General features: G+C 35.7%; 3 protein-coding genes across 3 annotated transcripts; 2 read left to right on the forward strand and 1 right to left on the reverse strand.

The window, feature by feature from the left end:
• Positions 1–564: 564 nt before the first annotated feature.
• LOC113348470 lies at positions 565–3,608 on the forward strand. The gene is made up of 2 exons (XM_026592249.1): positions 565–613; positions 1,338–3,608. Exons 1-2 carry the CDS (start codon positions 591–593, stop codon positions 1,828–1,830), a joined length of 516 nt encoding a protein of 171 aa, XP_026448034.1. The 5' UTR covers positions 565–590; the 3' UTR covers positions 1,831–3,608.
• Positions 3,609–9,455: 5,847 nt separating this feature from the next.
• On the forward strand, positions 9,456–10,543 carry LOC113353737. Its single transcript, XM_026597242.1, has 3 exons — positions 9,456–9,643; positions 9,730–9,802; positions 10,165–10,543. The coding sequence occupies exons 1-3, from the start codon at positions 9,508–9,510 to the stop codon at positions 10,307–10,309; spliced, it is 354 nt and encodes a 117-aa protein (XP_026453027.1). The 5' UTR covers positions 9,456–9,507; the 3' UTR covers positions 10,310–10,543.
• Positions 10,544–10,752: 209 nt separating this feature from the next.
• Positions 10,753–14,916, reverse strand: LOC113353738. Its single transcript, XM_026597243.1, has 3 exons — positions 14,519–14,916; positions 13,127–13,227; positions 10,753–11,415 (listed from the first exon to the last, which is right to left on the reverse strand). The coding sequence occupies exons 1-3, from the start codon at positions 14,571–14,573 to the stop codon at positions 11,125–11,127; spliced, it is 447 nt and encodes a 148-aa protein (XP_026453028.1). The 5' UTR covers positions 14,574–14,916; the 3' UTR covers positions 10,753–11,124.
• Positions 14,917–16,871: the final 1,955 nt, after the last annotated feature.

Below are 16,871 nucleotides of genomic sequence, written 5' to 3' on the forward strand. Positions count from 1 at the left end.
ATCAAGATGAGAGTCAAGAAGTTTATGATATCGAGACATACAAGTTGTGAAGAATCGAGCGGTAAAGTACTTACACCGTGGCCTTTGTATTTTATTTTATCTTTATTTTATTTGTTATATTTGTATATTATTTTCTCTTGTTCCAGAAAAAAAAAAAACTGGGACATGGTCATTGTTATGTTAAGTCCCTTGTCAATAAAAAATGAAAAAAAAATGAAAAAAAGAGACAAGAGAAAATTTTGTTAGGTTTATTATTAGTTTTATTATTTTGTTTTGTTTTATTTTGTATTTGTTTTATTTTTCTGTCTCAATAAAAAAAAAAAAAAGAAGAAAAAAGACAGAAAAATCCTTTGTATCATATTTTGGGGTTGTTCGTTTTTAGTTTTGTATTTTTTCAATAAAGCCAATGGAAAGAAGGAATATCCACAATGAAGTTTTAAGCAACAAGGAATTAGAGGAAAAAATCTCATTGTCAAGATTCTACGAAGTTCAAGGTTATCATTCATCAAGAGTTGAAAACCGAAGACGAAGATGAAGACAAGGATTGAAGACCGAAGACGTTTCTATGGATGTTGTGAGAGTGGTGTTAAATGCACGTCGAACGGATAACGAGGTAAGTAAGCATATTCCCACCTTCGTTAAGTGGTTGATTTCCTTTCGTAGAGATCGTCAGAAAAATGGGTTTTCAAAATGAATAAAAGATGTGGATTTTCAAAACAATTCGGAGGGTTTTGCCTTCCTACTATTCAACGTGTCTCAGGATTTCTATCTTCATTCCTACCTGGACACATGTGTGACCCATAAAAAGCTATTTTTATTGAGAGCAACTTCATAAAACCCTTTCTTGTTTGACAGAGTCGAAACTTTCGATCACTTCGAACCCGAATTTCTTTCGATAAGGGATGATTATTTCTCTCTCAACTTTTAAGGATGAGATTGTGTTCATTTATGTGTCTAACTTCTTACGACTAGTGTGAGAATTTCTATGTCTTCTTAGCGCGTTGGATGCTATCATTTCGGAGAACTTTTAAGTTGGAAAAGTAGGTTTTGTGGGTATACCTCTAGTAAACCCTCACGAGACTAAAACTTGTCCACTAGGGACACCTAGGGGTTCAAAGGCTTGTTATACATGCTAAGTGTGTCCGTAGCCTCGACGACACGGAGTTGTATGTATGTTTTAAAATTGTTTTGTTTGATTTGCTCGAGGACTAGCAAAGTCTAAGTATGGGGAAATTTGATAGGTGTCTTAAACACCTTGTTATTTATCTATTGTTTATGCTTTCTTCGCGAGTTTTCTTGTAAATTATGTATCTTATGATTGATTTTAAGTTTATTAGGTGCAATGGAGTCCTTGAGAGCAAAAGAAGGAGCAATCGTCCATTTGGAGTGCAAAGGTCTAAGGTGCGTGAAAAGGAGGTGACAGTTGAGTTGAACAGGAAATTAAGCTATCGGTTCTTTGAAACTGACAGGTTAAATGAACTAAGGTGGCCCTTATCCAATAACGTGAGTTGCCAATATAAGTTCCTATCATTACCTACCCCTAAAGTCAAGAGAAATGTCTTCTCTTCTCATTATTGTTTCCATCTAAAATTCAGAGAACGAGAGAAACGAGTGATGCTGCTAGTAAAGAAGAGATTGATGAGTTTGGTGGATCTTAGATCAGTGGTAATTCAAGGGTACAAGTGTGGGTTTGAATCTGTCAAGGATTTGTCATTACTGCTGCTACAGATCGAGAATGAAATGGGGAAGAAAATGGAAAGAGTTAGGGTTTGTGGTGAATGTTTTCTGCTGATTTCGGTTGAAATTGAGGAGGAGAAATTGAAGTGCTGATATTGATTGTGTTCATTGAGAGATGGGTTCGATCTGTAAGAATGAATCCGACAGTTGTTGGCAGTGTAATGAAGCTGTTTCTGTTAACGAATTTGAGATTGAATCTGAGATAGATGATGAGTATATTTACTGGAATTGGATCGAAGAATCAGAAGCTGATGCTGCTAATGAATATGAGATGGAAATGGGTTTGAGGTTGAAGTTGCAGGAATTGATTCAAGAGTTTAGATGGTGTTCATGAAGTGAATCTGGTTAGAGGAAATTGCAGATGAATATTTGACTGAATTGCAGGTGGAATTGAAATCATGATACAGAGAAGATGGTATGAAGTAGAGGTGGTCTGAGATGTTGGTGCTGTGAGTTGTTGCTCTGAACTGGTGGTTGATGCCAAGGAGATCTGACTCGAGTGGTGGTGCTGATGGTGTTGTGCAGTTGCAGAAGATTCAGACATTGGAGCTAGGCCTGATGCGCTGAAATGGGATGTGATGTTGAGTGTTGCAGCGATGATTGCAGTGACATGGTCTTGTAGTGAATATGGAAGTAGATTGAATGCGGATGAGCTGAGAAGGAGAGCCACTTACAGTGAAGCAGTAATTGGATAAGTGGAATTGGTGCTACAGGAAAGAACTGGAGTGTGTTGATGAATGGGGTTTTTGTAGTTGAACAAGAGAAGAGATGGCGATTGCTGATAAATGGTAATGCAGGATAGGGTGCAGCTGTGTAGAAGAAGGTTATTGCAGCTGAGTAGTTGATGTGTGTTGATGGTTCGATCGAAACCTGGGAAGAACAGTTGTTGCTGCTATGTTTTGGTAATGGAAATGAAGCGAGTAACTGATGTAGGAGCAATTGCAGGTGACGGGTGCATAGGAATGGTTGTTTGTCAGCTAGAAGTGGTTGCAGCTGAAGGTATTATGAAGCTATAGTGGGTTTGAGGCTGTGTTGATGTTGTGCTGCAACTTGGTGGTGATATGAAGGATGACTAAGGTGGTTTGTAGAGTGCCAGGGAGCGGCGGTGTTTATGAAGTGCAGTAAGAAGTTATGGCCGGGAGTTTGTGCCGCAGAAAATGGGAATTGCAGAATTAGCTTTGCAACCTGAAATGGATAGACAAGACCGACAAGGTTAGAGTCTACAGCCTGAGCTGTGAAATAGATGCCGCAACTGTGCAGAAACGCAGCGAGAATGGCGAGCCAGTGAGCCTAGCCCGGGATGCCGGACTTCAGAGATTAGAGTGTGGATCTTAAAGTTTCATTGAATTGCGAAGGGGGTATGTGTTGGATGCAAGAGTTGTCCATGGGATATATGAGTTTGGAGTCGCGCTTTTGGGTTGGTTTTCGCAAGAGCTAGGAAATGATTCAGATGGTGATGTTGCAGCTTGATTATGGCTGGAATGAGAAGGATAATGGCAGTGTAAGCTGCAGATGAATGGATAGTATATGGAAGATTGCAACAATGAGAACTGTGGTGGATTTTCTTGCCAGTGAGTCGACTCAGTGATTCCCGATCCAAATCAGATGGACTTGGACTTGCTCCAATTGGGCTTCACTCATGGGTTGTTTGAGCGACTGATATTTGGCAGAGACTCTGTGACCTAAGGAACCTAAGTTGGGAAGTGAAAGGATACAAAAGGAAGACTTATCACCTATTCTATAGATCTTTTATCTCTCATCTTTTACTTTTGTTCTAGGGTTTACAACATGATAGATTTATTTCTTTTTTGGATGAACTCCATGAACATGAGCTAGTTTTCTTTTGGTTAAGGAATAAGTTTGAATTCCAATTATAATTTTTATGCAATGAATTAGTTTTGTGTCCATACTTTGTTGCTTATGATTCACTATTAATATTGTTATATGATTTGAATACATGTTTAGTCGAGTCGCGAATCGGTTGAATTAGTTTTCATCTCTATTGCTAGATTAGGGTTATTATACGTAAAAGTGATAATTCCTGATTGTAAGTAGCATAATTGTGGGTATTGCTTGTAGTGATGCATCCTAGTAGTCACAAGTGGATCATAACCTTGGTTAAATCGGATTCGTGCTTTTACACGTTCGATTGCTTTGATTAGTCTTGTTCCATAGAACTCAATGCTTTTAGGGAGTTAAACTTAATTGTACTTTTACACTTTAGGTTGCTTTCTAGGAAGAATTCACATATGCATCTTTTAATGTGGTTGTGATGAAATCAGGGAATTAGCGAGATATATTTGCGATCAAGATATCTTAGGACTTTTAATAAAGTTGAGATTAAATATCAATTCTGATTATTGTTGAAAAGCATGTTTGTGGATGAAAACGATATCCTTGACCAATACTTTCACATATTTGAATTGTGTGCTTTATTTCTTTGTTTTGCTTTTATTTTATTTTAGCATATCAAAATCATAATATCCCCCTTTTGTTTGATTAAGATACCAAAACATATTGAAAACCTAGTCCTCTCTGTGGGAACGATCCTTTCTTGCCCTTGCTATATTATATATTTTGAGTAGTAAGAAAGTGTAATTATTTTTGACGCCTACAACAGCGATCACTAACCATATTTTTCAAGATTAACGATAACTTTGTGAAAATAGATGAATCATGTCATCATATTCCACAACAAGAACAAAATTCATATGGAGTCAAATTGAAACTAAAACAGTTCAACTATCTATTAAATCAACCGAGATTCAATAACAAACATCTCACTAAATTCTAGAATTACTTTTAAATCAAAAATACTGAAAATATGCAAAAACACGTCTTATAATTGTCTCTTTTTTCTTCTCCATCTCTATGATCCAACACTAAAAAGGATTACAAGACACTTTCACCTTTTTTCTAACGCGGTATTGAAAGTAAGTATTGGAACTGAACAAGAATGCAGGAATGAGAACTTTAGAACACACTGGAACATACACGTTAATTCTATGAAATATTTCACATACGATGTAAATTTCAAGGACGCTATATTTCTCAAAACTAATATATCCAAGCAATATAGTCATAGGTTCTGATTCCCCACTACTAGCACATCCATCACTATTTTTTTCAAAACCAACAAGCAAGTCATATCGACAGTAAGTAAATCAAAATGGCCAAATAATGCAGATCATTTTGTGTTGTGTGCACGAACAAATAAGAAATTTTTGTGCATGCACTTGTTACCTGCCATGTTAAGTTGTATGCTAGTACCGTAAATACTAAGATACCGTTAATTTCTTGAATATTTATGCATGACTGAATTTCATTTTAGCTAGCCCTAGATTCTTATACTCATAATGACTTAAGAGAGTCTTTCAATATTGTCTTTTTTTTTATTAATGTGGTGCACTTGGTCGACCAAAGAGCTCAGGGAGGTAGTCAAATGAGAACTGTAAGGACACTGAGAGAGTTTTTATCTGACTGACTTTCGGAGATTCTCATGGAAATATAAAAATTTCAAATTATTTTATGTACGTATTTTAGTGAGTGTTTATGTTTTGTAGAAACAGATTTATGGATCTTTTAGAGAATCTTTGTGATTTGTTGAGGCACGATATTTACTAAGTTTATAAGTAATTCAACAAATTTATTTTCTCTAGATTGGGGTATATATCCAAACTAATTTGGGTATACAAAAACTTAAAATGGACTTAGTTGAAAGACCAAAACGAAGTAAAGTGACCTAACTAACTTTGCCAAATCCTAATTAAAAGTATACCCTTGTTTTTATGACACTTAATGAAATCATTCCCCTTCCCAACCTAACGACCATTACTTCTCCCTTTCCACCGTTTTCTTTTCCTTCTCCATCATTTTGTCTGAAGAAAAACCCGTAGATTAAAAGTATCCCCTTGTTTTTATCAAACTCAAATGAATCAATTCTCCTTCTCAACCTAACAACCACTACTTTATTTTGCTTTTTGAATATCAAATTAGGTTAGAAAAATCGAAATTATTGAATTGTAGTTATGTGGTCGTCAGGGTATGTCTTCATCTACCTTGACAACTTTTCGTGTTCAATTTTAATCATGATCTTCTTAGGATGAATAACACGACGGTTTTTTTTTTTAATCTTTGAAAGTAACACTCACAGGGTCGTCATAATATTCATTCCAAAACTTTGACGACTAGTTGATGGTTATGAAAATCTGAATCATGCCAACTAATGATTGTCAAAAACTGGTTTTTCTATGTTTAATATTATAATTAGTCGCCAAGCTTTTGAAAACCTAACTTGAAAACTAGGTGATGGTTGTCACTTTGATGCATTTGACCCTGACTACCAACAACAGACAAAACTTAAAGATTCCTGTGTCCATTTTTGCTATTGATCGTCATGTTTGTGAAACTATAACCGTGACGATGTCTGGTAATAGTTAGTCGGCATGGTTGGAATAAATGCAACATGAAGACTATTAAAAGTCGTCAATTTGTTATTATACGACCATCCCTCCAATATCTACATTAGTTCTCTACTTGACGATGTAGACCTATGATAGGGTATAATAATAGAATTTTCCTAGAAATTTGTATCATTAATACAAAGTATTATAATAGTTAATGCATTTTAGAGACGTATGGACCTTTTTTAAACTTGATTATTGATTAATATTTATTATTTTTAACAACAACAATATGTTGAGTATTGAAACATTTGTTTTTAATAATTACCATATTTGGTTGGTATTTGTGTATGGTTTCTCATCTAGTATGCGACAACTAATCAAGGTCATTTCAAGTAAGATATTCCTATAGTAGTGTGAGTTTTTTTCTTTTTCTTCTAACCACCAAATCGTCCCCGGAATGCAAGCAACAATTCTGAAGGGCCATGTCACAGAAGAACTCCAATATTACTATAGATACCAATCAAAATAATAATAAAATCTAGATTTCAAAGTTTCGTAAAATATCACATATTATGGAGAGACTTTTGCTAAGCTTATTTTCTTCAAAAATCTTTTGAAATCTCTAAAAACAATAAATCAATAACTTTGAAATTTAAATCCAATAACAACGACGTTTTAGTGACTTTTGAAAAATCTTAACCTAGTAACATGGAATTTTAGAGACTTCAGATCTATCAACTCGCAAGAGAGCTTCACCGACTCTTCAAAAACCTATATTGACTAACAAGAGCGTTAAGAACTTTCTGAAAATCTTTCTAACTCCCATTTGACTACCCCTTGTAAGCATGAACATAGATACTCTCACTCATCCTTTTAACCTTAAATATGAGCGATATATAGGTCCCCTATTTCCATGCCTCTTCCTGGGAACCTTCACCCGGGATAGGTATAAGCGTTAATAATAAGGATGATTCTACATGTACCATGAATTATCCTACAATAGGTAAATCATTTTCATAATAATAGTTTCAAAAATGGGAAGGTGAAGGCGCAATAAGATTCCTTTTCATGAAGCATTTTAAATCAAATTTCTTATCCAGCGACAATTAATTGTTGCTAGAAATTCTTTTTGTGGAAGAGAAAAAACTGACTCTGCGCTCAAAAAATTGATTTGAAGATCGCCCACCTTGTTTTGGAAAATGACGGACAAGGTCGGGTATTTTGTTCCAACAATTCTAGACACACCGAAAAAATCGTACCGACAAAACCATAAGAGGGGCCCGATGGTCCTTTACCATTCCTTCTAGCATTGGGATATGTGCAGGGTAAAATACTCTTTTTCTATTTTACTTTTTCTGTGTGTTGATCATCTTCGTTAAAGCTCTAACAACATGATTTCCATGGCGATTACTCTAGAGTCTAGAGTATGGCCTCTTGATATGACATTGTATATTGTATTTCACATTTTGTGTTTTTTTATAACTTTTTATCCTGGGCCTATTAATCAAAGACCCAACGCTTCTAAAAAAAAAATCAAAAGAAAGAAAAAAACAAGGAATCAAGGTGCTTACTTTTTGACCGCTAATATGACTTACCAAATCAAGTTATGTGAGTTGAAATGGTAGTTGAAGAAAGAAAAGAAAAAGGGGGACTAATATGACTTTAACATCTTTGCTCTTTTCGGCTCATTCAATCTTATGCTCTGAGAGAAACCTTAGGAGTTTCCAAATTCATGCAGATTTATCTAATTAAGGACATGACTATATATATATATATATAAGGGTATTAACGACTTTTAATAATAATAATAATACGAAATTTAATTATTTTTTTAATTAAAGGCTTGATATTATGAGTAATTCGTGGATGGGGCCTTATCCTAGTTTCTCCTGGGTTTGATATTATGGGTAATCAATGGGTGGGGCCCTACCATAGCATTAAGTTGATACATCAAAACCTCCGTTTAAGGAAAATACCATCTGAAACCTTATTCTCACCGCAACCCCCTCATCAAAACCATGGCGGCCATTAAGACGAAGCGAATCTCCAGACAGGAGGAGTGAGGAAAGAAGAAAACTGTTACTCAATATGCGAAAAAGTATTGGTATGATATCAAGGAAAAGATACCGGTTTCTGAGACTCAAGAAACGAAGAATTTCTCTGCGTTTAAAGCGTTTGAAGCGTTTTTTTTCCTTTCTACTGAACAATTGGGATCAGTACAAACAAGACTTTGAAAAGGTTCATGGCGAAAACACAGAAGATGTGGGTGTGAAGGCTGGCATTCCTGCTGAGATTTCCCCTGCATTGGAAGGATGTAGTGCTGATCTTAAGGAGAAATTGGAACCTTACAGGAAAGAGATTGAAAAGGTTTATGGTGGAAGCGCAGAATATGTGGGTATGAAGGCTGACTGTGCTGCTGAGCCAACACCAGCAGAAGTTGAAGTTGATCGAAGCTTATTGGCGCTCTATTATTGCATGGTGATAATGCAGAAGATGTGGCTAGGTTGACAAGTGTTGCTGGGTGCTTAGGGTTCTTCTCCGTTTACTTCTATGTTCTCCACCTCCTTTTTCCTTAAATATTTTGTCTGCTTCATATGCAAGTGCTTTTTATCCTTTCACTTTGAGAAACTTAATATAGATAATGTAACTTGAGCACCTTAATAATTATTGGTTCAAGTTTTGTTTTGCTAAAAAAAAAAAATACCATCATCTTGTAAAAACTCAATGCCTTGAGTAAATTTGATAAACTGCTTTCTCTTCCAAGGTGGAGTCAAACACCTCACAGTGCTTTCCGAATCCCCTCTGAGATGTACATAAACGAAGTACCTTGAATTGCAGCCTCGGGTTGAGTGTCACTGCTATGCCGGTATGGACCTTAGGAAAACTGCCAAGACTGGTTTTAGGACTGGGTATCTTTCTCCATTCTCGTGTTGCTGGTTTACAGATGCAGTAACTTGGAATCCGGGAAGTTTCTGGTTTACTGACACAACAAAAGCAAAGAACCAAAATGTGATGCACAATCGATCATAATATCATTTACTGTTTTGGCACGTCATAGTGTTTGGGTCCTAAGCGGTTAGGCGAGTTACACGTCATATACAATTTCAGTAGTTACAATGCTATCAAAATGCTGGTCATGCTCAGCAACTTGTAAGTCGCAATACCAAGTTGGCAGTTTATATACAATTTCACAACTAGCAAAAGAGAGTCAGAGAGACAAGGACATGTTGGACATTTCATCAATGGATAAGGCTCCTTCATTAGAACTTATTCTCCACCCACTGGCAAAGATATTACAAGGTTTATATTGAAAACAAAGGACTAAAAATGTTGGTTGAAGAAAGAAAAAAGAGAGAGAAGAAACATGGCTAAGATGACTTTAACATCTCAGCCTAGCATCAGTTTTCTTGTTCAAAAACCATTACTAGCCCCTTTTCCACTCATTCAATCTTATGCTCTTAAGAGAAACCTAAGGAGTTATCATATTCATGCAAAATTGGGTAAGATCAGTTTGTAAATTTGTGTATTTGTTTTTCATAAAAATTCTCCCCATATTATTATACTTAGGAAAAATTCTGTATTGTAGGTGGAGCAGATGAAGGCATCAAGAAACCAGATGACAAAAAGAAATTCATCACCAAAGAAGAGGAACCAGAACAGTAAGCATTTTCATTTGGTTGGTTCATCTTTGATTACAGTTTGTCATTTTGGACGGCGTTTTATAGGCAAAAGCATGTATATTATTTAACTTGACTACAACTGCCTTACATTGATATATCTTGCCTTCACCCAAGTGTTTTTGGCCATTCCTAACACGATTGCATTGAGAAGAAAAATAGATGGAGGAGTCCATTGATAATGGAAACAGTATATAAACTACTTAACCGATCAAATAAAATTTAACTTTCTAAAGCATTATACACAAAATTTAGTAGTTAACTGTTTTGCTAGCATTGTAGAGTCAAGAAAGATCCAAGTTCTGAATCCATACAAGAGTTTTGATTTGGCAAACTGTGTGTAGGTATTGGCAGACAGCAGGAGAAAGGGAAGGAGAGAATCCAATGATGACACCCCTCCCATACATCATCATTTTCGGAATGTCTACTCCTTTCATAATCTTAGCAATTGGTTTCTTCAACGGTTGGATAAAAGTCCCTATTCGATAAGCAAAGCGGGACTGAGAACTTACAGAAGAAAGAAAGACGATTAATGGTAAACAGCTGAAAAACAACATTTTGCAATTTTCACATTCAACTTTCCACTACCCCAAATCGCTTTATATAATATGTATACGTTGTCAATTTGTAAGCTTTTTCTTGAATGGGTGTGCTCATGTACTTGTTATGTTTCTGTCAATAAAAATTTTCTTGTGACAAATAAATACCGTCTGTTCTAGCTGCCATGAGGTTCATAACATCGAAACACAGATTAATCTACACTGATCTTTAGAGTAGGATTCACGATTTAGTTGTATGGAGGAAGAAAATAGGGGAGATTGAAGATAAAGGAAAGGGAGTTTCTGCAGGAGTTGCTTCCCTATGGGCTTAAACATCCTTCTTGCCAAATCATTTGTGGGCCTTCTGAAATATGAAAAGACACCCAAGAAAAGTACACAAACACTATCCTTGTTGAAAAACAAACATGCCGTGTACTCTGCAATTCAAAGAACAAATATTATCTGCTTACACTGACTGTCCAAGGACAAATAACCTTATATAGATTGTTTCTGCTGTCTCAAATCCAGTAACAGCATCAAATAAACTTCGATTTGCCACCGCAAAGACGAATGGCAAGGTGAAGGGTGGATTACTTCTGAGTATTGTAATACTTGAGCTGCTTTCCAACAAAAATCAACCTTTGCTGATCTGGAAAACAAGACTCAAGAAAATTGAAAAGCTGAAGGCTGGACTCCTTCAGTAAAATTCAAGAAAACAGACGAGCCTCACAAAACGAATTTATCTGCTTAAAAACAAGACTCGCATTAATTTTGAGAATATGCCCTCTCAAACAGTGACTCATCGCAATGTGGGTCAAGCCAATCCCTAGGGGAATTCTTGGGCATGGAGCTGCTACCTTTGCTGCTTCCAACGAGTTCACGCAAATTCTCGACCTTGTTCTCTCTTCCTGCTCCCAAGTATTTCCTGTCTGCGTCCTTAAGTTTTTGCCTAAAACGCTGCTTACGGCCAGAGGTGGAGCTCAGCTCTTGCTGCTTCACTTGAAAAGGAGGTGTCCCGTGTGGGCCCAAGTAGATCTTCTCTTCTTCTTTACTAACCTGGCAACACATTGAAGGCCATCAGTACAAATATTCTGGGTATAAACTTTTATTATTGAAAGAAGAAGGTTATTCATAAAGTCTAGAATGCTGTGTTCGATAGGTTTCTGCCGGTAAAGGGACGAATTTTACGATGCTCTAAGTTCAGATCAAATTCTTCTCGAGTACAATTTTCGTGAGGAATTTGCTTAAAAGTTTAGTATAAATATATATCTTGTGAGTTCTCATTCAAGCTAATGAGTGTCATGAAATATGAAAACATATCGATGCCCAAGTATAAAAAAGTAACTTTTTTAGTCATCATCCATGTTTTTGTAAGGACCAGATGTTGGCTTTTTATGAGTTACGCAACAAATCAAGTGTAGTTTAAAGTTAATACATGATTAGCTTGAATTGGCCTGGAGTTGTTATAATCTGGATTAAAGTGATACAAGTTTAATCATGTAAAGATTAAGATTAAGTATATGTAGCTAGGTAAAGTGGTGTCTCTCTAACTCATGATGGAAAGCTTAGTGACAGACATATACAGGGCAAGTTAAAGACGACTCTCTTCTAGCCCCTTGCAATAAAAGCAAATAAATTTTATCCGTCATTCAATCAGAAATAAAAAATATAAGCCATAAACATATAAATTAGCTTCCTGATTCTTACATTCGATGTTTATGCACTGTTTACGATGTTATTCCACTAAGTTGATGTAATTACTGATTACATACTGTTGCTAAAGCTGTAGAGATGGAATAAGTACAAACTTGTGGCTATTAATGAATCTATCTAAATTTTATGATCTTTTCAGGCATCTATGGTGTTTGTACTATATATGGTGCTGATTCTATGAGTTGTTGTAAAACAAGTCTAATACTAGAGATAAGTCTTTTTCGGCATACAGATGTAGTTCTTCTGACACAGGATTTATACTCTTCCTACATGCCTTTAAAGGGTGAAAAATAGTATAAAGAGTACTGAATTAGTCGTAGAAGATTCATCTATCAACATGCAGACTTTTACTTCTTCATATGTTCAAAGAGTAGCAGCAAGAGGACGATGAAAGAACACTGAGAACAGTTATTGCTCATACAACAGATCTTTTCTGTTCATACAGAGGTTTCTGCATCAGTTTTCTCCATGTTGAAGTCCTTTATTTCGACTAAATAAAGGTCGCAGAGAAGTTTACTTACACCAGTATATTTGGACTTCAAATTAAAGTTGTTCATCGTAACTATATAATCTGACTTTTCGGTTTTAAAAGCTGCAAATTGTAAACTATCTATACCTTTTATTACCAGACTAAGTGTCGCCAAAGTGATGCTCTGAGAGAAATTAACAGTTTTCATGAGAATGCATGTGACTATTTGGGTTTGCTTGTATTTCATTTTGGAAGTTACGAGTATGCATTACCCTAAAAGTGACTCGTACTTACAACATCTAAACTCGGTGATTATTATGACTCTTAGATGTCATAATTTTACGAGAAGAATCATAGAGATGGAATAAATACACATTTAATGATATTACTGAATTCTATCTAAAAGGATGGTATGTATGTTGTTTGTACTATGTATGCTGCTGATTGTATAAGTTGTAGAACATGTCATTACTAGGGTTAATATCTGATTTCAGCATTTGGTTAAGTTGTTATCATGTTTCGGCTAAGTAATGATGATAAAAGAGCTGAAAATCTAATAAATAAAATAACCCTTGAAAAACTAACCTTTGAAACAGAGATTTTATTGTCCTTCACTTCTGGAACATCCAGCTTAATTAGATCAGATTCTCCAACTGACAAGCTTGGGATCTCAAACCCGTCGGTATCTGTACAAAGAAATATCCAAGGTAAAAGAAATTAGTTAATGCGTCTGTAAATATGAAAAGTAACTCGTGCTGTTAAGTTTCAGACTGGTTTATGTTTTGAACAGCTGTGTTTACTTTAGGAATCACAAGTAACAGATGAACTAATTGTATAGCTTTAAAGGAGAAACCCAAGTATGGTACCACATACTTCCACCAGTTGTAAAATTTCATATAGTACTCCCTCCGTTCCACAAAAGGTGGTTCTTTCACTTTTTCGATTTTGCCTAAAAACGGAGGTAGTATTGCAGTGAAACATTTCTTATAAACATCACATGATGTCCAACATTTAAATCACGTAATCAAGAATCAGTATTACTAGACTGTTACTTTTATTGACTTAAAAGGCATCAAGACACAAGATTTTTCACCTCTGAAAACAAAAAGTGCAATGTCAGTGCAATCGAAAAAAACTCATGACATTGAGATTCCGGGAAATCTTAATCAGATAGAGTACTCACAAACAAAAGCTTAAAAGCCTACGTGTAAGTCAAATACGTGGGATGCTATTTCGGAGGTCTAAAATCAGCTATAAAAGAGATCCATGTTGTGGAGTTTCTCATAACTATGACTATGACAGAGTCACAGAATAAGTGTCACAAAAGCAGGAAACATGTCAAAAACTTAGATTTTCCATTTCAGGTAAGAACCCCAAGTCAAATGGATCCATGTGTTTCTTTAAATTCAAAGTAGTCCAATCAAGCCATACACATGGTCACAGGTCACTGACCGGCCAGATAACACGATAAATGATAAAGGGTTAAGCTATTCGAGGTAATGACTGGAGACAACAATCACCCAAAGAGACCTATCAGATTACTTTTAAGTTTTAAACTAATTTGTTTCACAAATCTTTATCAATCACACTGACGTGTAGGCGGCATCAGCCTTTGCAGTGATATTGCTTTCTTTGCTGTTTGCTGTTGTGCAATCCAATCATGTTAACCAACAAATACATTACAGTCCCTTCTCTACAACTATCTTAAGGGGTCACAACTAGGCCCAAATGGACAACATTCATTCTTATATAGTTATATTGTGCTTCCTCCTACCAGTAATTAGAATCTCAACAACAGTTCAATAAATTTGGCCATCATCCCGAAGCCTAAAAGAGCACTCATATTAATCATGAATTACCTAAGTAAGAAAATAAACTAACATGAAACTTGAACACCCAAATCAAACCCGATCAAAATTCAATATAGGAGATGCCATAACATAAGAGAATGGATAAATAAAGTGAAAAAGCCCTTACCCCACTCATCGTCTTCTTCGATTTGAGGAGTGGATTGAACTAAATTCGGATCCATTGAAAAGAGATGATCATGGATTTCAATGGCAACAGGGCGTGGAAAGCCCGGAACTTTCAAACGAAGATTAATTACAAGAAAAGCTGATAACAAAAATTCGGAAGGAAGATTTCTTACAGACCTAATTAAATTACTGGAGGAATAACAGATTTCTATTTAATGATTGGGGAGAACTTAAGAAACAACAGATAAAGCCTGATAAGATGCTCGTGAAACCTAAAACATGGCGAGTATCGAAATTTTTAAATGCAGAATCGATCGAGATTATTTAAATATTGGGAGTAGTTTTTCTTTCTTTTTTTAAAGCTTGTCCGGACTCTGGATACACGTCCAGAACTAGAAGTAATAAGTCAAAAAACAAGAAGTTAGCTTGGGTATAAAACTTCAGAACAATTTCTATAAGCAAAAAAATCGATTTTTTGTGAAGCAAAATATCCTGGCTTCTTACTTCTGTTTGTAGTATCCAAACACGCTATTAAAAGTCGAAAAATCAGAAGTCAGTGTGACAATAATTTTTCAAAAAGACTTTTAAAAGCAGAAAAACCCGTTTTTGTGAAGCAAAATAGTTTTATGCCTGGCTTCTGATTCTGGTATCCAAACACACTATTAGTAAATTTGACAATCAACAAGATAGAAACAAAAGCAGGAAATGCTTTTGGACTTATAAGTTAAAAAGTAAATACGTAAGTTTGGCAATCAACAAGGTAGACGTCAAAATATATTTGGTAATTGTTAAAAACCCGTAACATCATTGTTTTTGTTTGTTGTTGCAAAGACAATTTATGCGGTGAAAGAAACATAATTTTCAAACGATATCGGATTTTTTATACAAGAAAATATATTAAGAAAATGAGAGAACCATGGCTTTCTAATTGTTTCGTCTTGGATATATGTAACCTATCCTTAGTCTTGCTCCATAGGATAGGTTCTTGTCAGCTGAGTTGATGTCTTTGAAGTCCAGGATGTTGTAACACTTTGTTTTGGAAGATGCAATACTTGTTTCAGATATGTGAGCCGATGGGGTTGGTGTTGCATTTTCGGGTCCCCACAAAACAAAATACTTATGGGTTGGTGTTGCATTTTTGTGTCCCTATAACACAAATGAAAAAGAATTCCAGCATTTGACATATGACGAAGTAATAAAATATCAATTATTTGCAGCCAACAACAAGACTGTTATAGAAAACTATGTAACTAAAACATTGACTACTTATTATTCATTCCAGTTCTCTTCATATTGTAGCTAACTGTTAGAGCATTGCTCGGTCGAACTCGCATGTGTTGCTATCTCAAGCATGTTTGTCAATGTTAGTGATCAAAACTATAAGTCTTGATTTCTAGTCTATTATAGCTAAGTCTCGGACTAGGATAGAAAGTGTAGTTGAGCTCAAGGACTTCATGGTAATTTATCATACAAGTAGAAGAACTACTCAAGGAACCGGTGGAACTTCTCGACAAAAAGGCATGTGAAGACTTGAACTTATCTCAAAAGTATATATACTCTATCTCCCACTCTTTGAGACAAGAAGTCGTATGTCTATATATATAGACTTGGATTATACACATTTGGTATTTCGAGCCGAGTATACCTCGCCTATCTATATCTCGAAATATGTGTTGGTAAGCTTTTCGCTTTAACCAAGTTTATCTTTACCATGTGACGAAAGTCATGATATGTTTCAATCATCTTGAAAATTGCTTTGACGAGAAATGGTGTAACAACTGTATAACGTCCTCTAAGAATGTTTCAATGATTGAAATGAGAGTTTAGATTACATAACCAATGGTGGACATAAGAATTGTTGTGGAAATACATTTATGTATAAGTCTTATTCCTTGAATCAGAGTTTGTGAACTTTGTTGATCAAGAGAACCGGAAGAATGGTGTGAGCCAAGTCCGCGAACTGTCGAAGTTCTCAAACCCGAGAATTTATGCTGGAGTTGACAAACTACTTGCGTGAAGCACAGTCCGCGAACCGGCGAAGTTCTCAAACCCGAGAATTTCTGCCGGAGTTTGTAAACTCTGCCCGGTAACTTAAGTCCGCGAACCTAGTCTGCGAACTTGAGAAGGTTATATATCTGAAGATGGTTTCTGAACTTAAACTTAAAAAGACTAAGGATGCAATTTGCAAACCGTGGCTATAAAAGTTCATGAACCGATTCAAGTGAATCAAATCATCTTTGCTTCAATTGTGTCTTGTGTAGTACATAAGATTTCCTTGCAATAGAACAACTCTCTAACTAGTTCATTTGAAGTCATTTGAACTAGTTATGGTGAAGAAGAACATGGTTGATATG

The sequence above is a fragment of the Papaver somniferum genome, chromosome 2, assembly GCF_003573695.1.
Source record: "Papaver somniferum cultivar HN1 chromosome 2, ASM357369v1, whole genome shotgun sequence".
NCBI classification, from domain to species: Eukaryota; Viridiplantae; Streptophyta; class Magnoliopsida; order Ranunculales; family Papaveraceae; genus Papaver; species Papaver somniferum.